At 43.4% G+C, this 26,856-nt stretch overlaps 1 protein-coding gene across 4 annotated transcripts; it reads right to left on the bottom strand.

The window, feature by feature from the left end:
- On the bottom strand, positions 1-26,303 carry LOC137854491 (gamma-aminobutyric acid receptor subunit rho-2). 4 transcript variants are annotated; one of them, XM_068677969.1, is made up of 9 exons: positions 25,716-26,303; positions 21,623-21,729; positions 14,260-14,327; positions 11,431-11,654; positions 9,228-9,310; positions 7,606-7,746; positions 7,173-7,325; positions 5,449-5,645; positions 1-3,683 (listed from the first exon to the last, which is right to left on the bottom strand). In XM_068677969.1, the coding sequence occupies exons 1-9, from the start codon at positions 25,898-25,900 to the stop codon at positions 3,375-3,377; spliced, it is 1,467 nt and encodes a 488-aa protein (XP_068534070.1). In that variant the 5' UTR covers positions 25,901-26,303; the 3' UTR covers positions 1-3,374. The 4 variants fall into 4 exon arrangements, with proteins under 4 accessions (XP_068534070.1, XP_068534072.1, XP_068534071.1 ...); XM_068677971.1 differs by lacking the exon at positions 14,260-14,327 and having other exon boundaries at positions 25,716-25,856; XM_068677970.1 differs by lacking the exons at positions 21,623-21,729; positions 25,716-26,303 and adding an exon at positions 14,429-14,866.
- Positions 26,304-26,856: the final 553 nt, after the last annotated feature.

Here is a 26,856-nt window from a genome sequence, read left to right as displayed (position 1 = left end):
TTTCCATTTTCTGTTTTATTAACAGGTTTGATTACAGTGATCAGCACAGTGGTTTGTACCCCTTGTACAACAGGTTTAGCACCAGCATTCCTCACAAGCTTTCTCAACATGTCCTTTTTCAGAAGGAAAACGTGAGAGAACCCATAACTTTTATTTATGGAATAACTTGCGAATGCCTCATTTCATGGCCCTTGGCTGTCAATAAAAGACTTTCTTCAAATCAGCATAATCTGTAAATTTTCTTGGGCATAATAAATATTAATTTACATAGTATATGTTACAATTTCACATATGTACACTATTTGACATAGGTACACATCCCAGTGTCTTCCTTTGTTATATGCTACCTGTATATACATTATACATATGTGTACATATATATGTGTGTATATATATAGCTGTTGTTTTTTATTCAAAGACATTATATGATTAGACAGTAGTAAGAATATAATGCAGGCAGATGCAGAATGATTGGAGCCGACATTTTGTCTCTTCGTGGTTGGACCAGGTTACTCAGAGATGGTGTACTTATGGGCTTTATTTGCCCAAATCCCTTGTACACTTCTGAAAATCCTGTCCTTCAGTAGGTTAATTGTCCAGATGCTCAGTGCATCACAGAACTGGGTTGCATCCATCCAGTGGTCAGAGCCTGGCTTCAGGCACTATTTTTCAAAATATTGGTTGGATGGATCTTGTGATTGTACATTACTGCCCGTGAAGTCTCTTGGAAACGGGGAGAGATGAAAAGTGAAATACATTCTCAATATCATACTTTAATATTTGCTTTAGCTTCGTGCCTAGCCATATTCCTCCTAATAAGCAGAAAAACACATTTCATAAGCTGCCTGAAGCAAATGTCTTGGTTTTATTCACAACTATATTTTTAATCTGTTGTTTTAATGAGTAATAATTATAAGCAGTGCCCACGACAGAGATTTTTTTTTTTCCTTTAATGGAAAAATACTCCTCTTGATGACGTTGCAGGCTGTATAATTGTGTCTGGTAGAAACAGATGTGGATGTTTCACCACACACCAATCTGTCAGTCACGTACACAGGCGTGTACAGTAACAGCAAGGTTCAGGAACCATTACTGTGCTCCACACACATGCTAGCTAAGCCTTTCAGCCCCTCCTGAGGTAGGTAAATGTCATTGCCCCCCATCTTCCAGATGGAGAAGCCGAAGCACCGGGAAGTTGAATGGCAGCACCGGGCCTGGTGGTGCAGGCCTGCCAGCCTCCTGCAGCGCATGGCCCCGGCAAAGGCCCCTGCCTGCCCTGCTCCCCTGCCCCATCACAGTGCTGGGACACATCCTGCTTTAACATCTCAAAAGTTGACTAGGCTCTCTTTTTTTAATAGTTTTTGCCTCTTCAATGTGGTTATCCCCACTTGTGATGACAGAACTGTCCAGTAGGGTGTGGTAAATGCTGATGGCTCCAAGAGAGAAATGTCAGGCTGGGGGAGAGGACAAGGCTTCCTCTCAGACACTGTCCTCCCATCGCTTCCCTTCTCTATAGTGATTTCAGGACTGTGTTTTCTTGCTTTCATGACCACACAGGACTCCATAAAGGACAGTTATTAACATGGCTGATGAAAGGGGTACACCGTTCTTAATTTAATTCCTCTGATCAATTTTGTTTCCAGTATACCAGCGTGACCATCGGTGTGACTTAGGCAGCAATATCTGAGGCACAAGGAAAATTCTGGGTGTTGTTGACAGCCCGGAGTTGACAATTTCCAGCCCACTTCTACATCTCTTCAGATTTAAGATGTAAGATTTACGGCGACAGTAAGCAGGAAAATTCACACACCAACAAAGAGTTACAGTTTTATTATTTGCTTGTTTGTTTCTCCTGTATTAATGTGATTTAGATGAATCTTCCTGGCCCAACCCTAGTCAGATGTGTAATTGAATCTTATCATTGAATTGCTTTCTAACTTCAGTCCCAGATCTTCAGGCTCTGCCCATCCTGCTGAATTTCAGCTTGGCAACCAAATGCTTTGATGAATATAATCTCCTCCACAGCCAAAAAGCCATGGTGTGTTTTTTTTTTAAATAAAAGGCATGCAAATTAGTCCATCATTGTCTTGCTGCTATTGTGTAGAAACATTTGGGTTTTGTTGTCCGTGCTGTTAGCAAAGGAAGGGCAGATATCACTGGATGGAAAATGAAATGCCAAGCTCTGTAATTTTTTACAATGCTTTCCAACAGCTTCAAAGGACTTACATTGACCTTGTAGCCAGAGGCCAGACAGGGTTTCACTGAATCCCACAGTATTATCCTTGCTACTTCAGTCTCTGACATGTCTATATTTCTGTGGAAAGAAGTTCTGACAGGCATCTCTCCCACTTGATCCAAAATCCCTAATCAGAAGGGCAATGTGTTGATTTGGAGAGGCATGTCAGGATATACTGTTTCTCTGTGGGCTGTGCTTTCCTCACAGGGGTGAGGAAAATCTTTGATAGTTACCTGTGCTTCTCTCAACAATGTTTTCTACTTCTGAAGAAAATGATGGTCCCAGAGATGATGCCCATTCCCATGCAGCGACTGTGCATGCTCCTCACAAGTTTTCCTTCTCATTTTAGAGGTGAGGTGCTACGTATCACGTGCTGCACTTAGCTTATATGGAAACACATGCCTAAACCTCCCTGTTTTCATTATGCACATACCCTGGGAGCCATCTGCTGTGAATTCATGGGCTATGAATTCATTGTTCTGTTTTATCCACTCACTCAAACATACCACCTGCACTCTGTAACCAGCCCTGTGGATCCTCAACAACCAACAGTCTTGCTGGTATCGAAGTAGGTCCTGTCCAGAGAGAACACAATTTCGACCCTAAATGGATGTTTGGCTCATAAGTCAATGGAAAGAAACATGGTATTCATAAGCCAAATAAAAGTCGTTGGTCAAAGAGAGATTTTTGAAAGGAGAGACCTCATTCAGACCCCTTTCAGGAGATGGACTGCCCAGGCCGCTCTTTGCAAGTTGCATATGTCAAATTCCCCAGGACAGCCTGTGTCAACGCACTCTCTGGTTGTCCATTGCACAGCAGGCAGCTCCAGTGTTGCCAGCCCCAAAGATACATACAGCACCTTTTGAGCAAACAGTGAGCATATATTTTCAAGTATGAGAAACAGCATGTATCACAAAGCAAACGGGAGCTGGGGAGTGGGTTGGAAAGCAACTGGCACAGCAGGTTTCTCCATGATGTGCATGAAGTTGCCCACTGGCACGTGTCCTTCACTTTACCCGCCAAAACAGCTGTAAAATGTTCAGATTTCTGTCTTTGCATCCAAACTGAACTTAAAAAAGAACCAACCAAGAGAGTTTTGTAAATATCTTTTGCTTCAGTCACTGCTGTGCAGTCGTGCCTAGCTAAAGACAGACCAATATATCAAATTAAAAAATATATAGGTGCCTGGAAATATTAATCTGGAGTATTTATCAATTGCATGAGTGTTCTGGATGATGCGTAAGCCCACATGGCCCTTCAGGCCTCTCTTCCTTGATGAATTAGATGCGTTGCTCATGGCTAAGTGCACAACCATCTTTTCTTGTTTTTCTTCCTCTGGGACCATCTGGCTTCTTGTATATCCTGCCAGGCTGTTGGCATCAGATTCACTGTAGTTTCCATCCAGCATCATAGTTTTTGAATGAGGTATTCCACATGTACATGGAAACTAGGAACACAAACAAGAAACACAGCTGAACACTGGAAGAGCACGTTAACAACAGAAATGGTGTCTTTCTTTTAACAGTTTTCTCAGCTAGTTCTGTTCAGCCTTGCTATCTTGAGATTCCTTGTTTTGCATTCTTTGTGCTTACAAACATTCAAAGGCAAGATACAGTTTATCTGTGTCAGTGGGTTATTCAGTACATGTTATGGAAAAAGAGCCAAGTTCTGTTTCACAGATAAATGCATTTCCTGTGTAAAACTAGTTTTAAATGAAGGCAAGATTCAGTTAGAAGTCCAGTGTAAAATCCCAGCTCTGTTTAAGTCAATGTCAAAACTCACATTGATTTCAGCAGCGCCAAAGTGCATCCCACAGTGAATACAGGTAGAATTTTGAATAGCAAATACTATATTCTCACAGATAAAATCTGTATGTTTTCTTTCTCAGCAACATGGATTATATATTTATATGAAATAAAAATGGATTCCAAAACCTCCTTTCTGTGAGGAGTTGCTGCCTCTGACTCCCCACAGATTGCTCTGTGCTTTCCTCACCCAGTAACACTTTGCCCCCAGTTCCCTCTTCTGCCAGCTTTGATGGTTGGATTATTCAAGGAATTGTTTATATAAGTTCAACTAATGTAGTAAAGGATATATACACACAAATACAGTATATTCAGGATGCTGTTGGAAAACTCCACACTGAAGGCTTGCTCCTCAATTTAACCAACAGCTCGTGTTGCTTACTGAAAGCCTGGAAAATGATTTATGAACTGTTTTCTGTGTTACAGTCATAACCAAATGCTTTGATAGCAGCAGATGGTGTTAAGAAAGAAAATGTGACAAGTTTGTAGCCCGTTTGCTCTAACATGTTAGTCCTATCACTCTGGGAACTTTTTGGAGCACTTCATGTGTACAGTTGAATAACTGGGTTTTAAGACATACTTTATGCAAAGCAGGTGTACATGCAACTTGAGGGTTTTTTTATTGCATAAAGAGATAAGCTTAGTTTTATCTCTCTTCAAAGATAAATCGTATCTCTTTTATCCTCCTCTCTCAAACAAAACAAAAAAAAAAAAAGGAAAAAAAAAAAAGAAAAAAACAACCAAACCAAACTAAAAAAAAAGGAAAGAATTATGTTAGACACTTTATCATCAACTGATGACAGATCTGGGAGATGGTGGGTGGAAGGGAAAGCAGTTAAACCAGCAGGCTAATTGTTGCAGGACCTAACAGAGAAAGAAGCACACTCTGCAGATGTACTTTTAGCCCCCAGTTCCCTTGTTGCAGTTCCTTTGGTGTAATGTGCTGTGTGCTGACAGTCACCCACGTGGACAAGGGAGCCTAATGTACTAGAAGGCCACCTCCACACAGTCTTAAATCATACCTGTCTCCACAAACACATACACACAGAAGGACGCTGCATAATTTCACCCTGCAGCAATTTTAGTCTCTGTCTACATCAATAAATTAAATACTGCCAAAGAGTGTCCCTAGGCATGGGAGCTTAACTGACAACACTACTGAAGTGTCAGAAAGGTCTCTGGCCTCAATTTTATCCAGGCCAACAAGCTCCAAAACACTCCTGTGTTTGGTTTGGGAATTAGCTGGGCACTTTAAAAATTGTGAGCATAAACTTGGCTGTTAGAGTATGCTTGGTCTCACAGAACAACTCTGGTAATACACATACTGAATGCAACAGGAAGACCAGATCAGCTTTAAATATAAATGAATAAATAAATAAATGGTTAAACAAGATCAGTTTTCCTCACCTTTTCCCGGAGTTTCCTCTCCTTCCGCTCTTGCACAGTGGTCAGGTAATTCACGGCCGCGTATTCCAGCACCGAGAGGAAGACGAACACAAAACTGACCCACAGGTAAATGTCCACTGCCTTGATGTAGGAAACACGGGGCATGGAGGCGTTCACCCCCGTGATGATCGTCGACATGGTCAGCACGGTGGTGATCCCTGGAAAGAACCAAGAGAAATAAATGTTACTAGCTGATCCAGTCGATAGGGCTTTTGCCTCAAGAAAAAATAGAATTATGCTCTACAGAATGTTCTGGCAGATAATAGATGTGAAGTATTTGTTGATAAGTATCTCTTCTGGTGATGCAACACTGCTTTACCACCTGCACTTTGTGCATATGAAGGGCTGAGTTTCAAGGAAACTCAGAAAGCAACCTGACCTCTGGTCACAGCAAAAGAGGATTTGATCTCAGTCACGGGCACTATAACAGGTGTGCAATGAAGATAAAATTAATACTTTTAATTGTGTGGTAGAAAGGTTTTATATTAAAGAGTGCAAAAGAATGGCATGATGTTTTTACCTCTAATACTTTGCAGTTTGAGCAGTGGGAATTAAAAAGTTTTGAAAACCACCCCCATGCTACCTATATAGATGTGTGCATGTGTAGCTATTTGTATGTAAATATATATGTGTGTGTGTATGTATATATATTTAAATAGATATAGATAAAACCCTGCAAAATAGTATATGCTTACTTTGAGTAGTCATGGAGACAAAAATATTTACAAATTGTCAAAGCCACTTAAGTAGAGAAATGTAGCCAAAAGGCATTGACAGCTACTTCAACCTTTTCAAAGTAGCGACCTCTGCAAATACAGTTAGTGTTGTTCATTTTATCATCATTTTCTCTTTTATTTCTTCCTTTTTTTTTTTTTTTATATCCACTGAACAGACTTCTTTCAGTGGAGTAGGTTCTTGGCTGCCTCTTCTCATATGTTTGCTGCAGCACACAGCTTTCTAATTGAGACAAAGTGTGGGGCTAAAATACTGTTTAATGTTTTTAGTATTTGAAACCTTACATATCAAAATTCAGAGATTTTTCTTTCTCTGATCTTTGTACGGAGTAATAAACAAATCATTTATTTCTATTCTCAGATGAAAGCATTTCCTCCAGCTCTGGCACAGACAAAGCTCCTCCTGATGGGTCTTCAGATGTCCAAAGATGCAAAGTGGTGTGTGCAGGATTTTCAAACCTTCTCCTTCCCACTCCTTCAAATGAGAGACATCCCCACTCCAGAACCCCTGGATCCTCAACACAAGGCACACTTGGTTGAGAAGACACACACCTGGGCAGGATCCTGCTCTGGATCCAACTCTAGGCACTGATGAAAGCTGTAACAGAAGCCTTAACCTCTGTTCAGGTGCTTAAACTGTAAAATGTGACCCTCACTGACAGCAGCACGCGTCTCAGCACTACAGGACTGGGCAATGGGATGAAATCTTGGTTCACTGACGCATGAATTATGAAACCTCTCTTCTCTGCCCACTTTTCTTTTTTAAACCACAGCTCTCTTTGTCCTGAACTAAATATAGAGGATTGCTTGGCAATGACGGACAAACTGCAAGTTTTGCAAGATATTAATCATCAGATAAGAGACAGTTGCTTCCCCAAAAACTTTAACAGTTCCCTTTCCTGCCAAAACTTTCACATTCAAAGATTCTCACACAGTCGGGATTGCTCTTACCCAAAGAGACTCTGGCAGGAACTGCTCGGCGGTCAATCCAGAAGGACACCCAGGACAACATGACCATCAGAGTGGCGGGGAAGTAGGTCTGGAGCAAGAAGAAGAAGATGTGTCGGCGCAAGGTGAAGTTGATGTAGAGGCGATTGTACCAACCTGTGAGAAAGGAGGAAAGGCAGAATCAGTGAGAACAGCCCAAATGGCAGGTGCAGCTAGGCAAGATCTTCCTTTTGATCTTTGTTTCTAGAGGGTAGAGAAAAGGCACACAGATCCTTCAAAACATGAGTTGTCCGTACAGTGGAGGCTGCATTTCAGTGTCACACAATCCTACAGGAGACAAGTGCAAGAAGGAGTTGGACAAGAGCCCTCTCACTAGCAGTCAGCATAGCATTAGCAGTAGCTTTAGCAACAGCAGCAAATCAGAAAAGTCCAATACCTGTGCTACTGTAGAAAGCTAGTCTTGATGTGGTGTGGAATTTTTGTATCAAAAACTGAGACAAAGAAATCTTCTCATCCGTTTTCAGAGATTCATTCCCATTTTTCCAATACAGCATCAGATCTTCATCAGTGTAGGCATCTTAGGGAAAGAAAAAACACAATGTAGTGTGGTTTTAGCTTGGAGGGGGGAAAAAAAAAAAAAAGAAAAAGGATTAATAGATCCAGAGAACAGCAGACAACAGATTAACAAACAGAAAGTGGTCTTTAATGTGAAGCAATACCACAAAAAAGTTTTCTAATAACAGCGAGTGAAAATGATCTTACCATATGATATAGCAGGGCAACAAAAACAAAACAACATGGCATCCTGATTCAGGGAAACACATCGTCTTTTTTACTCTATATTGGTAAAACTACAGGAAAATATGATACTTTTCTGAGCATCACATATCAAAGATCAAAGTATTGCTAACTCATGAGAATAATTCAGGAAATAGCTATGCGTAAAATGGCTGAATTTAGAGGAACGGGGAAATGCAGATACCTCAAGCTGTCTTGGAGTGACAATGGCAAAAACAACAAGTGTGATTTGAAGCAAAAATCTAGAAATGTTTGAAGACTGTAAGTGAAAATCTTAAGGAGTTATTTGATATATTTGGTGGCAGGAATGGGGAATGAAGGGGTTGTCAAGGTGGCTGGGTGCTGGAGCACAAGGTGTAGGGGGGTTACACAAAATCCAAAGCTGCATCAAAGGATTCTTCCCAAGCAAGTAAAAGGCAACTTTTTCATGATGAGGGCAGTCAAACATTTGAATATGTAGCACAGAGAGGCTGTGGAGCCCCTATTACCTTGCAGATGTTTAAAACCCACTGAGACACAACCCTCAGAAAGCCACTCTGAAGTTCTCCCTGCTTTGACCATGTTTGACCAGTTGGTCTCATTATCAACCTAAAAATTGATATAAATAATTGCATAATTCTGTGATTCTATTAGTTCTAAAGGAAAATTTCAATTAAATGGCTGAGAGGACTTCAAAACAGTTAGACATAAGTCTTGGCCCAACCTGGAGAAAGTTTACAGAACAGCCATGAAAATTTTACTGTTCATTTTCTCCACAGAACAACTCCTTCCCAAAGAAGCTGACCCCAAGCCACAGAGTTTGCAGGATCACAATTATCATACATTAGCCACGTGGCTGATGAAATTTAGAGAAAATCAATGATCATTATACTCTACTTTGTGCTGTGACACTTGAAGGCACCAGCTGCCAGTCAGCAACAATGAACAGAACTCAACTTCTCCCCCAAAATTTCTCATCAGCAAGCTGCTGAGAACCAGTATATGTTGAACACTTCTATTGATTTTGTTTTTTTTTTGTTTTGTTTTGTTTTGAAAGTGCCATCTACCAAAATTCATACAAGAATGCTTTCTGTGCCAATTCCCCTGTCTTGCAGCATAAGGCCCAGATGTACAAACCAATAAGTCAATACAAAGACTATCAGGGACTTTGGTGAGTTTTTTTTTCAGGCTTTAACACAGACTGTATTCTGAAACATGTCCAGTTGATGTGAGTGCAGCAGCTCTGGAGCAGGCCTAGCTAGAAACACAGATGCAACGTACAGCTTTCCAGCTCCAGAGAACACGTCTGAGAGTCCAGGGGGAAGCGGCTGAAGTCCATGTTGCACATGGCTGTCACTGTGATCCTAGGAGGCAAAAATAAGAAAGGTTGTTTTCCGTGAGGAGCAGCGAAGGGAGAACATTAAGACACACAGGCAATTTTACGTCTTTAAAGCCAGCAAAAATCCCCAAGAAAATGCCTAGAAATTCCTCAAGTAGTAGGGAGATGGATTATACGCAGAAACTCCAGTGGAAACTAATTTCAATACCTGTCAAGGAACTAAAGTGCTGTCTTGGACATTACAGTAATACTAATGTCAATACGGATATTTCCACCATGTTTTATATCCAACTATTTCCCTAGAAGGCAAAAACAAAAGAATATCTTCACCATTTGTGTTTCAAGGTCTTCTAATGTCCAGTTTGCTTAAGGTTTCCTCATTTTCCCTTTGATCACTCTCCTCTCTAGTCACACCAACAATAACCCAAACCTGAGAAGCATGACCAGCCTTACTGCAAGACAAAAAATTCCTCCAGTATAGATATTATTAAGGCAAAAATAGTTTATTTCTGTCCTCAGACCGATTCTTTATATCTGTGCAGTGCGTTTCTGTGGCAGGGGGTGTAAGATGGGTGCAGCTGTATTTCAAGGCATGAGATTTGCATCTGTTAAGTTCACATCTTAGTTAAAGAGCTGCAAAAATCACAGCTCCAGTTTTTAAATGAGTCCACTTGTGCAGAAGATTGCGTAACAGGTTTTTCAGTGGGTCGGTGAACTTGCTCTCGTGGATGGTTTTGCAGAGGAGCTCCCAGTTCAGTAGGGGCAAGTCAGCTGTGAGTCATCATTACAGAAGCTGACTTCTTTTGGCTGTGACCATTTTCTAGATTCATTGCAGATGTCTATAAACAGCTGTTCTTTTGTTCAAGGGACTGTGATCCAAAACCTATGTATTCATCACCCCAGGAAAGCACATGCTGTTTCTTTTAACTATAAACTAGAGCAGAGTTTTGCCATGTGAGCCAAACTTTAAAACTTCTGTGTGGACCTTTGTCCTTTCCAGTTCCAATAAAGTATCTTTAACGTCTTTAGGTGCTTAGTTGAGTTGTGAGCAGGCAGACCTTTCATGCAACAAATGGCTTCAAAAGAGGGAAAGTGTTCCTAGATGTTTGGACAAGATGGGATTTTGTAGTTCAGTAGGACCGGGCAAAATGGAGTGCCCTTATAGTACGTCTCTCTTTCTTACACGCGTTTCTTTGTGGTTTTAATAATTTGTCGAGGGTTTTTCAAATAAATTAGAACTGTATATGGAATACTTTGGATCCAGTGAACTTTAGGGCACCCTGGTTTGGTGGGATATTGTCCTACTTAGGAAGATATCATACACTATGCTAATTCTTTCAAAAGAAATAGCTCCCTGCCTGAATTGAATAAATAAATAAATAAATAAATAAAACCACTTTCATAGCTTTTGAGAAATATTTTAGCATAACTAAAGTGAGTAAGTTCCAGAAAGGTCCTAGAAAGGAAATCCTTGTGCCATGAAACATGAAAAGGTCACTGTACATTGAGGGCAATTTTCCTGTCCTGGGGAATGTCCTTTTGTCTGGGTTCTTTATTTTTTCTCCTCTGGCAGTGTATTTTTCTTTGAGTCCTTTTTTGCATTCATCTGAAGGAAATGCAATCAGCTGGGCTGTGCCTCCAGATTCTTCCAGCCAACAAATCTGGTAGAAAACTGGGGACTCCAGTGTTTCTTTAGTACTGCTGTTTCAGCTTCAGTAAACTTAAACCTTTACATCAACATAAAAATGAAACAAACAAACAAACAAAAACAACCTTTTTCCAGACAAACAGGAAGCAGAATAGGATAATTATAGAGGTCACCATCTGGTACATCTGCAGCTTCCAGTTTAATCACACACTGACCCCAGGATGAACATCCCTGCTTGACTAAGCCTTCCTCTGACTGCACAGACTTAGGGGAATGCTTCCCTCGGGGAGATTATCCTGTTACTGCCCACAACGTGGTCCCTCGCAGCGTCCTGCAAAGCATCTGGTACTGGAGATGCTGGAAATGGGGCTCTGCATCAGCTGTGGGAGCAGCAGAGTCAGCAGCAGCAGTTTTGGTGGTCACCATAACCACATCAGGAGCAGAACTGACAGCAAAGCCCCAGGGAGCATCCAGGAAGCACGGGGCCGTGCCCTTACCTCATGCTGTAGAGGACGTGCCCGTCGGGGAAGACTCGCAGCATGATGTTGTCCGTGGTCGTGTCGTGAATGAAGGACCTTTTGGAGTGCACGAAGAAGACGTCTGGGACCCAGATCTTCTTCACCAGCCTGCCGTCGAAGGTCATGCTCTTGTTGGTGGTGCTGGGGAATGAGAGGCGCTCGTCCTTCCAGTAGTGCCTCAGGTACAGAGTCATGGTGAAGTCCTTCAGGAAAAAGGGAGAGAGCCAGAGAAAGGGCTGTCAGAGCTGCTTTTCACATCTAAAACACACCAGAAAGAAAACTCACTCCCAGCAGGCAGATGAAATCCATCCCCTCTGGACTTCTGTTTATTTTCTGGGGCAATGCTCGGTGTGAATTGATAGTGCGGACAAAATAATTTCAGCCAAAACAAGGCATAAATCCACAAACAGTGGATTGTAGTGCCCAGTAAGGCGGTCCTGAAGGAGATACGAACATGCCCCGAGAGAGGCACTGCTCTGCTGGGAGGATTCTTCAATCCCAGCAAAATTATCCTCAAGGACTATGGCCCTGGGAGTATGTTGGAGAGGAAAAGCTTTTGAAATAAGCTTAATGGTCAGGCTAAACACTACATAACTCACTCCTAAAAGAACTGAACTGTTGCAAGCAGCAGCCAAGCGGGGGAAGTGTTTTCCCTACCAAACAAGCGTATAAATAAAGCTCTCTGCTAAGCTCATCGAGGGGGCAGGAGCTGCAGCCACACGGAGGAAAACATCTGCTTGCTGATCCCAACCTGGCAGCTGCTGCGTTCAGAGCTGCATCTACTCCGTTATGCCGAGAGATCAAATACACTTTTTTCTTTATATTCCCAATTAAGCAAGTGGTTACGGGAGCTGTAGCTGTCAGTCCTGGGCAAGCAGCAGCCCAGGCTCAGATCTCTTCCTACCCACTCAGCAAATGCATTTTAAAACCACCACCACCTCCTCCTTTCGCTGACGACAAGCCATCATCTAACCCGGCTTTCCATTTCAGAGGGCTCCTCTGGCAACAGTCTCACACTGCCTGTGGGTTTTTCAGGAATATATCAAATATATCAATATATGTACACATTTGCAAAGCTGGAGGACACCCCAGCTTCCTCTCTGACCACAGTGGAGACCCACCAGAGAGTCACCTCTGCTCGTCCATGTGCACTGGCAGCTTGTTCCCTTCTGACCAGCACCCATGCTCGTTAAAAACTGAAACAAGGGGGTTATGTCACAGCCCCTGCGTAGGAAAGTCCCTTAGGAAACAAGTTTTGCAGAGAACCAGGAGAACAATAAATACCTGCTGGAGGCACAGCAAGCATAGAGAAGTACACGCCCTGCATCTGGCAGCACATTTTGTGTTTGTGCCATGCTCTGGGCAGCCTTGAGAGCATCCCCCGCTATCCCACATCGGTGCTGGATGGACCAGTACCATTTTTAAGACCACATGCTTTAAACAGCCGTAGCTGCTTTCCTTGGCATGCTGTTGTCCTCTCCACAAACACCCACTCACCTTCCGGGACAGACCACTAGAAAAAATAAACTAAGGTAACCCAGGCCGACCTTGCAGGGCATCCTTCCACCCCAAATTCAAGTCAGCAGCTGCTGTGGGAAGTGCTTGTCCTGTGCTGGGAAACTGGGATGCAGAGTTATTGTAGATAGCTAAGGGAAAGAGAGCTAGCCTCACAACTTACTGATGGGTGAGATTTCTGCTGAAATCAGACGCTCCTCAGAGAAAATATTGAAAGCTATTTACTTGTGCTACATCGGTCTCTGTGCAGCTGTGACATTGTCCCGATATATGAATGCTCCAAATCTTGCAACAGCCTTTTCCTGTGCTTACAGCTCCCTCACATGCTTCATTGCATGCATCCCCCAAACCCTCTCTTTCAATAGTCAGGCAGGCAAGCCCCATTCTTGTGAAGATGTAATTGCATTGCAATAGCAACCTAAAGCTCTTCCCTGAGCTCTTCATATTTTGCCTAAACACCTCCAGATATGGTGCCCAAGAATGAGGAGGAAAGAGCAGGAGGAGGAAGGAACCAAGAAGCTTCCTCTTCTCCTCTATGTTCCCCTTCCCACTTCACTTTCAGTCTTTTTATTCCACTTCCTATATCCCAAACCAGCCAAACAGAAGGAAAATGCTTGCCCCTTTCACTAAAAACACCTTGAAACCAGTTGAGGGTTAAACTGCCTATACCATTTCCTTTTCTTAAGTAATAAAAAACAAAGATACTAAATCACAGCTGAATTCAGTGCAAATTTCTTGAACAGGGACAGTGACTGAAGAGTAATTCCCCACCACCAAATTCCAGTTGGCAGAAGTGGTTCAGCTCCCCCCTTACAGTTCCCAGCCACGTGTCCCAGCAAGGTTACTCCTAGTGATGAAGACGCAGAGGCAGCTCATTATCATCTATGATACCAATTTATTTTTCTAACACACCTCCTCATATCATGCATTTGAGGCAAATGAACACAAAGGTTCCCTAAGGAAGAAAGCTCTTGCAAATAACGTGGCTTACATGAACCTGACCATATACTTTCAAACATTCATGTGCAGATGTTTAATTTTTTAGCTGTGATAGAGTCTTCATAGCACTGCTTATTCTCCTATTTATGGTCCCTTTTTCCTTTGTAGTTTTAATCTTCATCTGAAGGTACAGAGATAAGCCTTTAATCACCATCTGGTTTTAGCAAGTCTCTTTGTATTTGCCAAACACTGCCATCACTTTAATGTGACCGATAATTTGAAACCCGTTGAATTTCAGGTGGGAGGGACTTTTTGTGGCCAGGAATAATCGAGCCTTAAAAGAGGATTACGTACCATGTCAACCTCAGAAATACTGTCCAAACTTTCAACTTGCACATCCACCCCAACAGGAATTGCAGGGCCTGTAGGAGAACGAGATTTATATATGTAAATAACTGTTATTTTATATCAGCTGCATTTAATTAGCACTACAAGGTAGCGTGCAGAACATTTCTGAGCTTACGGTATGCTTTCCTGCCCATGATCCTTGAACAGGGGGGCAGGGAGCAGAGTCAGTGAATGACAGCAGTGCGAGGCCCTTGTGAAATGCTCGATTCTCTTCCCCTTAGCATGCACTCTGTCCAGCTTGGATAAAACATCTGCATTTGTTCTTAAAAGCTGAGCCAGCTCATTGTAAATTTTACATCTTTATACGAGCCAATTTAGCCCCAAGAACAGGGAGCTGAGAGGGAAAAGGTGCAAGCAATGTGCTCTTCCTTGTGGGTTTCTCATTTCTTAACAACACGTGCTACATTAATCCCTCAAGAGCCCATCACCATTTTCATTTGTATGACCCACTGATGATGTTAAGGGTTTTTCACAGCTGTTCTAAAGTTAGCAACCAGGAAATTCACAAAGAGTAAATTAGCAGAAAACATCCCATAATAGAGGGAAAATCCTCTGCTCCTAGAAACCTTGCATCAAAATTTCACTGTAGACTGCTGCAGCTCTGCAGACGTGTGGGACTTGCCCAGCAGAAACGAGGCATCTCAGAACTGTGGTGGCCTTCACGAAGGTTTGCAAGGATTTTTAGGACTTAAATGTTGAACCTGACCAGAAGCTACATGATAAGTAAGAGGGACCACAGTACAGTGGATCTCGATCAATATTTGCACCTGTTGCATCCACGCAGGCCATCGGTGCTGGGCTGGGTGCAGGCGGCCTGCAGCAGGCCCTGTGGAGCAGGCCCCGGCTCCTCAGCACCACCAGTCCCAGTTTAAGTGACTGCTGCCCCCAGCAGTGAAGCTGAAACACAGCCAGCCCAGCACCTTCAGACAGTTCCTAAACACTTACAAATGCCTGCATGCCACAGTCAGACACACTGCCGTGCACTTTCCCTGGCTCTATTTTAGCTGCTTATCCACTCCAAGGAATCACTGGAGGCTGAGGAAATTGTCTCCCTGTTGGTGTTCGGTTCTCTTTCTCCCACATAACCAACATCATAACTCATCAGAGAGAGGCAAATCCACAGCCAAATCAGAGAGATCTTTTCCTTGGCACCCTTGTCACGAGTCCTCCTGACTTGCCCCTTGCATTGGGCGGAGAAATGGCTTAGGTCCCCTGCAGCTGTGTCATTCCCAACGTGCCATCCCGCAGACAACGACCAGCACCTGGCCCTTCTGCCACACCATGAATTCGTCATCTCCTGGTGTGGCAGGAGATAGCAGTGGCTTTATTAAGTGGAAATACCGTGCCAATAGCCTTGTCCTCTTCAGTCGAGTAGTTGTGGAGGGAGATAAGCCTTAACAAGCAAATGAGTTCTTTGAGTGCTGTTTTTAAGGAGTCTGTTGGTTAATTCTAGTCCTTTCAGTTCACCTAAGAAGTGATGTTACATCTCACTACAAACCCTGCCTATCTTACACCCCACAGCTTCCAGACTGCAAGAGGCACTTTCTGCATGCGGGTGCTTAATTTAGCCGTCTTTCAGGAAATTGCCAGCCATCCAAAGTCTATTTACTGCTGCAATTTCCGCGCTTGACTGAGCACTAATCATAGACTTAAAACCAGAAAGAACACCAACAACAGAAGAACCCTGCCACGTTGGTGCTTGTCCCTCTCTTCTATTCCTTCCCTATCTGCACTTGAAGATAAAAGACCATGTCCATGTTCAGAAGAGACAATTCTCTTTTTTCATGTTCCTGCAACAAACGCTCAGCTCAGCTCCTAGATAAGCAGCAGTTACCTCATTGCAAGAGAAAAGCCCAAGGTTCATCCTGAAGCTGCCGTGACAATTTATTATTTACAGTTTGTTAAAATGAAGTGTATCCAGTGTGAAGTTGGACAGTCTGGAAGGCCCTAGAAAGAAGAAACTTGAGGCTGTGTTGTACATCAGTGAAAGTAGTTTTTTTCTTCCCTGCAATTAATTATTAATTTGATGGATGATAAAACAAGGAGAAGAACAGAGATGGAAAAATTTTCTGAACTCTGTGTTCAGACATGAAATCCTTAACTCAGTACAAAGATGACACTGTAGAACTTACTGATCAGTGGAAATATTTACTCTGCCTTTCTTTAGCACACTCCTACTACAAGCAGCAGGAGAAACTATTGGTTTTCTCTTCTCCCTGCCCCTCTTTCAGCATGTGGGGCCGAGGTGATGAGAAAGCATGTGAACAGGAACGAGGGGATGCTAAGACACCGAGACCCTAAGGAGGAAGCTGCAACAAGAGGCTGGGTTGGGCAGGATGAAGGACAAATCAGCAAGTCCCTTCACCAGGTGATGGCTATAACTAATAATGATGACTAATTCAAATGATGATTAATGCTAATTGCTGTCAGTGTTACTGCAAGGGTGACAGGAGGAAGATGCTGGTGCTTGGTGAAGGTGAGCAGGCAGCACAAACCACTGTGCAAATAGAGCAGTGTGCAGCACGAGCTAACTTGTGTAGGCAAAGAGGGGTGAGTGAGAGACAAAACTTCAGGCAAGGACACGTGGTATGCAAGGGATGTGCACAGAGACATCACCCATGCTTGTACAGACTGAGAAAGCAAGGTGTGAAAATGAGATGCTTTGTGAGATCCTGGGAGGACTTTTAATCCTGTCTTTCTGCAAACTAAATTGTTCAACCACTGGGGCTCCAAGTTCTTCCCCAAATTCATCGCCAAATGCCACCAGGGATGACTAAACTGACAAAATCTCTTTACTGGAAGGGAGCAGAGGATGAGGAAGGTGTGAATGGGAAGGGAAAAAAAAGCTGAGATTGCACCTGGCACAGCGAGCAGGTATACAGGGGACAAGTAACTGGCACCAGAAGGAAAAAAGTCTTCATCACCTAGCGTTTACTTCTCATACACAATATTTTGTCAATATTTTTTTTTCCTCTTTTTTTTTTTTTTACTCTTCAGAGATGGGAAATACAAAGGGGTCAGCTTGGAGATCACAAGCAGGAAAAGACCTAGACACTGTAACATTGGAGGCATCTCAAAGATCAGGCTCCTCTCTAGCACAACTGATAGGAAGCTAAATGGATTGCAAAAGTGGTGGATTTAGCCAAAGAGAGGAAGCAAGGCTGCTTTGCTCAAAGCCTGCAGCCCAGCAAGGTTTGCAGATCATGCTGAAGGGTCTCTGAGAAGCGTCACCCAAATTCATGGAGTTATTCAAATTAAACATGAGCTCAAGTATTTATAGATCAAGGTCTAGAGATAAATTGTATAACCTTGACATTTCTTCCAGAAACAGCAAACATATCAACATCAGTCATCTCCATCACTGTCCACAGCAACATCTTGCATAACACAAATCCTAATTCAGCAGGACTGACACAGCCAGAAAGGGGAAAAAAAAAAAAAAAAAAAAAAGTAAAAAAAAAAAAGTCAGACTCCTACTTACAATACAGAAATGAACTAGTCTATATCCATCTATAAACTATTCCCCTAGCATCTCAAACACAGCACAATGACTGCTTCTAAGCAACCTCAAGACACTTGTGCAAGTCATTAGCAAATTTGACAATATTATCATCGAAAATTGAAAACTGGAGATCATCTTTTTGAAGAAGATATTTACATTTGCCTGTTGAGAGGGGATTTAAGCGATCTGCAGCACAATCTGAGGCTGATGAGAGCACTTAGGATTTACTTGCAATATGTCTTCTCCTGTGAAGACAGGCTGAGGGAGCTGGGGTTGTTCAGCCTAGAGAAGAGAAGACTCCAGGGAGACCTTACAGCGGCCTTCCAGTGCCTAAAGGGCACTGCAGGAGGAATAGGGAGGGACTCTGTCAGGGAGTGGAGTGAAGAAGTTCTTTACTCAGGGGGTGGTGAGGCCCTGGCACAGGCTGCCCAGAGAAGCTGTGGATGCCCCATCCCTGGAGGTGCTCAAGGCCAGGCTGGATGGGGCTTTGGGCAACCTGGGCTGGTGGGAGGTGTCCCTGCCCATGGCAGGGGCTGGAATTAGAAGGTCTGTAAGGTCTGTTTCCATTCAAACTGTTCTGTGATTCTGTGATATTACAGAGCACCATTACATCCCATCACTGTAGACGTACACCTTCCAAAACTGCTCCAGTAACATCTTATTTCTCTAAATTCCCTTGTGACAGTGTCTTTGCCTCATACCAAACTTGGGTGTTAGGAGGACACGGAGGAGCCAGCCTTTCAAGGCATTTGTGGCTCTAGAGGCCTTTATTCCTTTGCAAAGCTCACGACCTGATATCCTGAGGACCAGTGGTGAGAGCACTCCCACATTTCTCTTCCCTCTGCTGAAAGGTGCTGAGTTTCGTTACCTGCTCTTCATCAAAAGCCACTAAACATTCAGCTTAGGTGCTGCCCATAGCAAAGACCCGATACAGAAGGCCTTTAACACAAGATTCACTTTGCACCTGCACTCAGTGGTCAGATGAGGAGAACAGAGCAACCCAACGCTCAGACACAACAAGCCACCATTTTGTGTGGGTCCTCACACCAAGGTGACTTTGTGGCTTGATTCACCTTGCAAAAACTCCATTTGAATGTCTAACTCTGTCCCAGGGTACACAGGACGTCCAGTCTGGGGCTAGGTAACCTCTCAAGGGAGCACAGAAAGTTTCCACAAGTCCAGCTGAGGAACAACTTCAGAAGGTGCCTAATGTTAAAGCCTGTCACATCCCACCATCTCGGCCTCTAAAACCACCCACTGAGGAGCAGCAAGAACACTGCAAAAGTACACTCAGTTCCCCACACAGCAGAAGCAGGCACTGGCCACAAACACAATGTTTATTCTTTTTTTAATGCTGTTAAAAAAAATGGTTTTGGAAGATTGGGGGAAACGTGCCAACCACCGTGAAAATGCCTTCAGACAGTTTTCCATTCCTGTCCTGAGACTAAAGCTTCGTGACATCTCTTTCATTTATCTCTTTGGCAGTGTTTTCAAAGGCTTGGTGTGTTTCTCTGAGTCGGTCTCTCCATCCCCTCCTCCATCTCTAAAGGACTGAGGCAGACTTAGGCCCCAAGATACAAATATCTACATGTGAAACAAGCAGGTCTGAGACTTTTTTCTGCTGCCAGGGATTTTGCAAATGCCTGAAGTCTTGTAAATGTTCCTAAGAGATCCCCAGGCTGTAAAAGCCTTCAGGGTTCCTGTGTGTTTGTGTATACATAACACACACACGTGTGTGTGTGTGTTATGTCTGGGGCCTTCATGCACTCAGCAGCTGCCACAAACTCACCAATGGCCTGGCATTGAGGGAGAGGTGAGTTTTATTCCAGCCCTATTGTGTCAGTATTTGTGACACAAACCCCAAGTGAACGGCTGATGCTTCATTCATCCCACCACTCGTCCACCCTGACAGAAATACTGCCCACGGAGGGCAGCGAGGACAGGGCGGTGGCAGGCTATCAGGCTACGAAGAAATGTGATAAAAGTACAGCACGGGGCTGTTCCTAGGCAAAGAAGATACGGCTATTTTAAGTATCATCTAAAGCTGCTTATTCACAAGCTCCCTGTAAAATACGAGATGTCATAGATGAAATGCTTAAAATGGATGTTCAAGGAAGGCAGCAAAACAAACATTTACATAATCTTTAAATATTAATATTAGTAAATAATACCTGAACATCTGCTAGCTCGTACAAGGTCACTGACATGGAGATAACTCCCCAAGGGTCAAACCAAACACAGTTTATTTTAGGCTGTGGACACTCCTTTGGGCACCAGCAAAGCAAAAATCTTTGTCATTTACCACTGTACCCAATAGCCTGTCTCTAATGGGCTGAGAGCAGGCGGGACAGCGGTGCTCACTGGGCTGTTAACAGCACAACTTACACAACACTCGCCTGTTCGTTTGCTCTTCACAAAATATACTTGTTCTTGAAAATCCTTTCTCTTTCCTGCAATGTTTTTCTTCTGTTTCATCTTGCACAGCCTGGTCACAGCTGTGCTGGGCTGGCGGCTTGCTGGCTGCCCTCTGCAGACCAGCAAACATCACCGTAGGCATGATAAAGCAGCTACAGGCTCCATCCCCTTTTTATAGCTCATTCATTAAGTTGTAGGCTGGTCCACCAAACATTTTGAAGGCTAACAGCCTTCAAAACAGTACATTATTTCACTGAGCACATTATTTCACTAAGCTTCAGAACCATCGCATTTACAGTATTGGATTTTTTTTTTTTAATAAAGTAACATATTCACAATTTCCTTGTGATGTGGTTGGAACATAACATCCCAGTCCCAGCACACTGTCACAGGGACAGACTCTCCATTAGGCCGCTGCCCCTGAGCTGCCCTCAGAGAGCAGAAAATGTCTCAGGGCAGTGACCAGTTGCGGTCACACACATCCCAGTGGCTCTTCTACACTGCTTCAGCAGTAAAACAGCCTTCTTACTACATGCAGGTCAGACTGCTTCAGTTTGACTGGCATTACTGCAGCAAAAGCTGAAGGAACTCACAGTGCATAGCAAAACACCCCGTGTAACTGTTTATGTCTGCTTGGTGTCAGCTAGGCACAGAGATAATCCTCATGGGCTCCGTGACACTGAAAAACAGTAAAAATGAGATGTCTGCAGAAATACTGTGCAGTGATGACACTGGACATCAAAACCTGCGCCATCAGCACAGCTGAACTAAACCCCTCGTATTTCCCTAGGGCCTCAGCATGGCTGAGGTTGGAAGGGACCTCTGGGGGTCATCTTCAACATGCCCCTGCTCCAGCAGGGACACCCAGAGCAGGCTGCCCAGGACCACATCCAGGAGGCTTTTGAAGATCTCCAAGGAGATCCCTATTGATCTTGTGGTTGCTCTTGTGGTTGATCTTGTCTGAGACAAGATTTCCTCTGGACAAAAATACTTCATTTTTTCCTAGCAATGAGACCCACCTAACGAGCTTGTTACTGTGCAGCTCAACCAAGTCAACTGAGAAGCTTTTTGTGACTTCACAGCTACAAGTGGACATTACAACCTGCAGCTTGGGCGTCTTCCCAAAAGAGAGAAATACCTGCCAGGAAGCTCAGTCAGACTCCGGGGAACACTAGCACAAAGGAGCTGGCATTAGCAGCAGGAAGGAGTGCAGCTGCACAGAGCGCAGAAGGCAACAGGGCCTCTCTGAAGCACCTTGAGGTATCTCCTGAAACCATACACATCCTCCCCCTTCACACTGGTGTAAGGGAGAGACATCTGGCTAGAGGCATGGTTATTATTTTTTTTAAATAAATGAGCACAAAATTAACAGAACCATTTTTTTGTTCTCACCTCCAAAGGCCGGCCGCATGGTGAAGTCATGGTCATCGACTCTGAGAAGCTGCTCCGTCTTCCCTTTCCGAGTTTTGGTCACGTCGTGGTTCTTCTTGTAGATGTGGCTGCAAGAGAGAGCAGCGGCTGATTGCCACCTGCCAGGATTCATGGGCCCTGCTAAGGCTGTCAGTGCTACAGTACCATGAGATGGATGATTTTTGGGAGGGGTCACACAATGTCATACGTTATTCTGGGGCTGTCTGCCCCATGAGGATCAGCTGCTGGTGCAGACACAGAGCTCTGTCTTCTGGCTCTAAACAGTGACAAAGTCACTCATTTCCATCCACAGCAGCAGGAAAAGAGAGTTTTTGTAATAAAGAAGTCAGCAAGATACACTTCACTTTTCTGAATATTTAGGGGGAGGTATAAAATAATCAACTCTTTATTTGAAGATCGGGGATTATCTGAGGACAATAGAATAAGGATGAAAGCAAGCCCCTGATGAAAGCCACTGGAGTGGCAGAAGTGGATAAGTAAGCACTTTCAGAAAACCCCACTCAGCAGCCCTGGCTGTGCCCCAGTGGTGCAGGAAGGAGGGCTTGAACCATCAAATTCCTCAACCCCTTTGCTCGAGGCGTAAGTTCTGACACAGCTGGAAATGTTGACACAATATATAATATACCACGTGTCAGCCACTTAGTAAAAGTGGCTTTTATTTATTTTAAACAATAAATAAAAAGAACTACATACAAAAGGGTTAAGATGCATTCGCCTGTGTGGGAGGAATATTGCTGGCTGGTAAAGAACAAACATCTTGGAGACAAAAATAAAGGGATTACTCTAGTAGGTACAAAAAGTGAGAGTAAATTAGGATTCAAATCTTGATCAAAAAATTCAGAGCTTACAAAACAACCTCCACTCTTATAAGCATGGCTGTGGAAAGCCTGTGTATGTGCTCAGGAGTCATTAAAATACAAATCATGATGCATTTTTTTGGAAAACGCAGGGCTGCTGACAAAGCACTCCACCCTACCTCTCCTGCAAACTGTCATTGAAGAATGATCTTACTGCTTCTGCTCAACTTTAACCCCTGTGGAAAGACCCAATAGTGGTGAGACACTGCTCAGGGCAACCTCTCTGTCCAAAGGGTGAAAAGTCAACAACAACAGTAATAAAGCAGGAAACACTCCGATAAAACTTTGGCTCACATGCTGTACGAAAAACCCTGACAGCATCATAAGGCCATCGTGTAAATCGATGGCACAGCCTCCTGGCAGCACCAAGCTCCCATCAACTCATTTAAAACCATCAAAGGGCACACAGGGGTAGCAAAGAAAACTCGGGGGGCAGAGGGGCTGGGGACTCTGGCAATGGTTTAGGGGGAAGGTGGAGATATTCAGGAGCTTGCTGAGAAAGGGGTGGTGTTTACCAGCCACCACACAATCATCAGGTCCTCCCCATCCCTGCCCTGCACATCCCGGATGATTCAAAATCTACAGATGCAGAGGTCTGTTGTCTAATTATGAATCCATTTCAACCTTTTACAAAGATTTTTCATAGAGTAAATCAGGTGCTCGCTGTCTTTAATATATCTGATTATAGGTTTGCCAGGGTTTCTTTCTGCTTTCTTCATGTGCTTTCTGCAGTGTACGACTGTTCATTTAAAGCCACCCACCTTCTTCGCACTTGACTCTCCATTTTTGCTTGGCAATTAGAAGAATGTCTTTTAACCATAAATAAGTAATAAAAATAAAAAAAAAAAAAAAAAAAATCTGTTCTATTGCTGTTCATGTTTTTAGTTTGCTTGGAGCGAGCTTTGTGCTGCTGTGCCCTGGTGGTTGTCTTCTGCTTCTGGGACCCAGCCCAAGGCCGGTGGCGTAGCACGACCAGAAAATTTACTGAAATCCTCCAAATCGCTACCTGCTTCCAAAAATCTTGGTAGGAGGTCTTTAGCTAACAGAAGTTGAAAGCAACTTCTGGCTCAAACACAGCGTTTCTGCTGGCTGGAATGTGAGGCGGGGGTACGGGAGTAAGGGAAAGTCAGGGGAGCAGCTTCTCCTTGAGCAAGCGTTACCCACTCAGCATGGTGAACGAGGTTCCCTTCCCACGGGGAAAAATAACACATTGCAGAATGTAACACCAAGCAAAAGAAGAGATTAAGATGCAGAGGCAACTGTTCAGCTGGCATTTCTTAATTTGGTTCCAAACTTCACAGCCCTAACTCTGCCACAGCGTGTTCCTCTCCCGTGGAGGCACAGGCTCAACAGCTTCTCCATACACACTTAGTGGAGACCTGTCCCAGAGCCTGAAGGAGCAGTGAAGCCAAGCACTCACAAATCCCTGGCAAGAACCTCTACAGTGTTCAAGCAGCGAAGGGGAGGCCTGCACTCACGCAACTCAAGCAAGATGCTCAAAACACCATAAAGAGCTTCAGATCAGGTTGATGTATCACATTAAAAGGCAGAAAATATCAAACTTCTCAAACGTAGGCTCCCAAACACAGGAATAAATCTTCTTGGCTAAGTCACTGCTGTAAAATAAATCTGCTATATTCCTCACGGTAAATCATCAAGAGAAATACGAAGCAGAAGATGTGATGCAGTTACTAAATAAGGATGCTGTTCTCATTTCTCTTACACGATTAGAAAGCCAGCATGGGAACAGGTTGTAATTTGCTTTTACTAGAGCAGGCCACTGTTCATAGCTGATTTAGACACTTTATTTTTTATAGGTAACTGGAAATTTAAGCTATCTGTCACTGCTTCATACACTCGGTTTGGTAGTATAGCAGAATTCTCTGTATTTAAAATGTCATTCATATCCGACACTTCCAAATATATGATTATTTTATACTTTTAAATAAGTACGTTGCTTGCTGTTTAAAAGGATATGTACTATTTTGTTACTCCAAAGTAGATGATCTTTACCATATGTGAATGGTTTGCAAGAAAACGCTAATCTCGAATGCCCCAGAAATAGAAAAATTTTCAGAGTTAAACGAAAGATTTCATTCAATAATTGAGATTCTGTTGAAATCATTGGCAAAACTGCAGATGGCTTTCAGATTTCAGGATCAGGCCCTAGCTGTTTCAGCTTAATAACATTTATGTCACTGAAAGCACATAGGCTACTGTATTTTTCAAAAAAGCTGTGTAAATCTAAGAACACATTGGGGACTCTCTGCTTTCAGTTGTATCACAACATTTCTTCACAACGTGTGCAAGTAACAACACACCCTCTAAAATAAAAAAGTTCAGTGCAATAGAGAAAAAAAAAAAAAAACACGCCAAAATAAGTAAAAAGATGAAGCTTTACAGACATAGAGAAGCCATTTAATAAGGATTAACCCCATTTTATTTTTGAGCCCTTGGAACAATGAACAATCTTGTAAGATATAATTGCCCCTGGATGACATAACCACAAAAAAGGATAACATCCTTTGGGCTGTCTGGCAGGTTTGGAAGATTATCTTTTCTAATGTAAACCTCTGGTCAAATCTCAGCAGCGTTAAATCTAATAAAGTTTACCAAGACCTTTAACTCTTTCCTGTGCATTTGCTTGACTTTAATATATATATATATTTTTAATTTCCACTTTTTTTTTTTTTTCCAAAATACATTTAGAATTTCACAATTCCTGGGTAATTTTCTGTGTGTTGTTAATGCCGTGCATGCAAAGCAACACCCCAGGTTGTTTGGTGATAGCACAAGTGAACAAAAAGCAGCTCAGACAGTCCAACAGAGCAAACAGCCTCCTCTGGAAACACTTGCGTTGGTCTGACACTGAGGAACAGGTAGATTTGAACACCTCTGTTCAGTGTTCACATTCAACATCCCCGAATTCTCTCTGCAGCTGGGCTGTTCACACACGGCTAAGAACACCTTTAGCACAGAGCATGCAGAAGTTGTCAAGGAGGCTACAAAACCCGCCTGGTGTACCGCATCCTTACACAGTTAAAAGCGAATATGGTATCAGAAAATATTAAAAATGTGATTTGTGAAGCTGTTCTCGCTGTAGACACAGACACGCTGACAGGGCAGGTTTTAGGACTGTGCAATACTGTACTTACACACCGCAGGAAGAGAAACGTAGGTATTACAATAACCCGTACCTGGCTTTCTGCACCTCCGGCTGGCTCGTCCACCTCCTCCTCCTGTGCTTTCTGCTTTCCACAAGAAGAACCAAGCAGAAGATGAATAAAAGGAGCTTTGTGAAATAAGGCATGCTGCTGGAAGCGGCTAGACACGCCGTGCTGCCATAACCCACCGCGGCACGAGTCCCCCCGGCTGCGAGCATCGGGGCACCGCTAATTCCAGCATCGCCTGGCTGCCAGCCATCGGCAGCAGCAGCGCTGCGCTCCCGATTTCGTACTTCAGACAGGCTTTCAAGGGCTTCTCCCTCCGAGCTTTCCCCTCGCCACCGCCTAACGATTGGCCATCGCTCCCAAAGTTTGCCTCGCCAAACATTCCCGCTGGGTCCTAGAGGATATTTGCTAAAGCCATTACATAAAAACCGCAATTCGGCACGCCGGCTTTTTGCTCAATCCCCTAATCTCAGGACGGTGCTATCCTTCTGCCAGACTGTGTAAAACCGTGCTGTCCCTTTTCATCAGGCTTTCCAGCTTTTCTGTTCGTTCACATGGTGACTTTTTCAACCGGGAAGCGACTGTGCCATCGTGTTTCAACTAAGTACGTTTCACAGTGGCATACATAGTGCCGTGGTTTTACACCAGTTGAGGTTTTTATTTTCCAGTTTAGTCAGCCTGGCTCTTTATGCTGTTGAAGATAAAAGATGAGCTATTTCCACTGAAAATGGTTTTATTTATTGTTAACTTTTAGAGAAAGATGAAAAAACAGAAGCCTCCAAGTACCTACACATGCAATAAATTCTTCACATAAATTAACAGCTACCATTTATTTTTCCAAACAAACAGTGGTACAGTGAGGTGTTTTGTTTGAAATGAAAATTTGAAATAAACCTGAAAAGCTCCGAAGCAGCTCTTTTATTAATCACAACAGAGAAGCAGTTTTCAGAAACCATTGTAAGTTTTTTTCCTAACAGCACCTCCAGAGACGGCCTCTCTGCAGAGGACTTATCTGCCCTGGTCACGAGAGGGGTGACGAACGGGTACAAGAGCAGAAGTCTGACTGGAACAGCAGCGTGGCTCTAGGAAAAAAAAAAAAAAAAAAAAAGGAAAAGAAACGTGCATTCAAAGCAAAGCTTCCCAAGGAGCAGGAAGGCCAAAACCCATC

This window comes from Anas acuta, chromosome 3 (genome assembly GCF_963932015.1).
Source record: "Anas acuta chromosome 3, bAnaAcu1.1, whole genome shotgun sequence".
NCBI lineage: Eukaryota > Metazoa > Chordata > Aves > Anseriformes > Anatidae > Anas > Anas acuta.
The sequence above is the reverse complement of the archived record's forward strand: the minus strand, read 5'-3'. Positions and strand labels throughout refer to the sequence as shown.

Coding starts and splice junctions, on each gene's coding strand:
- LOC137854491 (XM_068677969.1), bottom strand. CDS start 25,900: ATGCTCGCAGCCGGGGGGACTCGTGCCGCGGTGGGTTATGGCAGCACG. Junction 14,328..21,622: donor CATGCGGCCGGCCTTTGGAG/GTGAGAACAAAA, acceptor GTTCTCCTACAG/GCCCTGCAATTCCTGTTGGG. Junction 7,326..7,605: donor AGCTTTCTACAGTAGCACAG/GTATTGGACTTT, acceptor CCTTTCTCACAG/GTTGGTACAATCGCCTCTAC.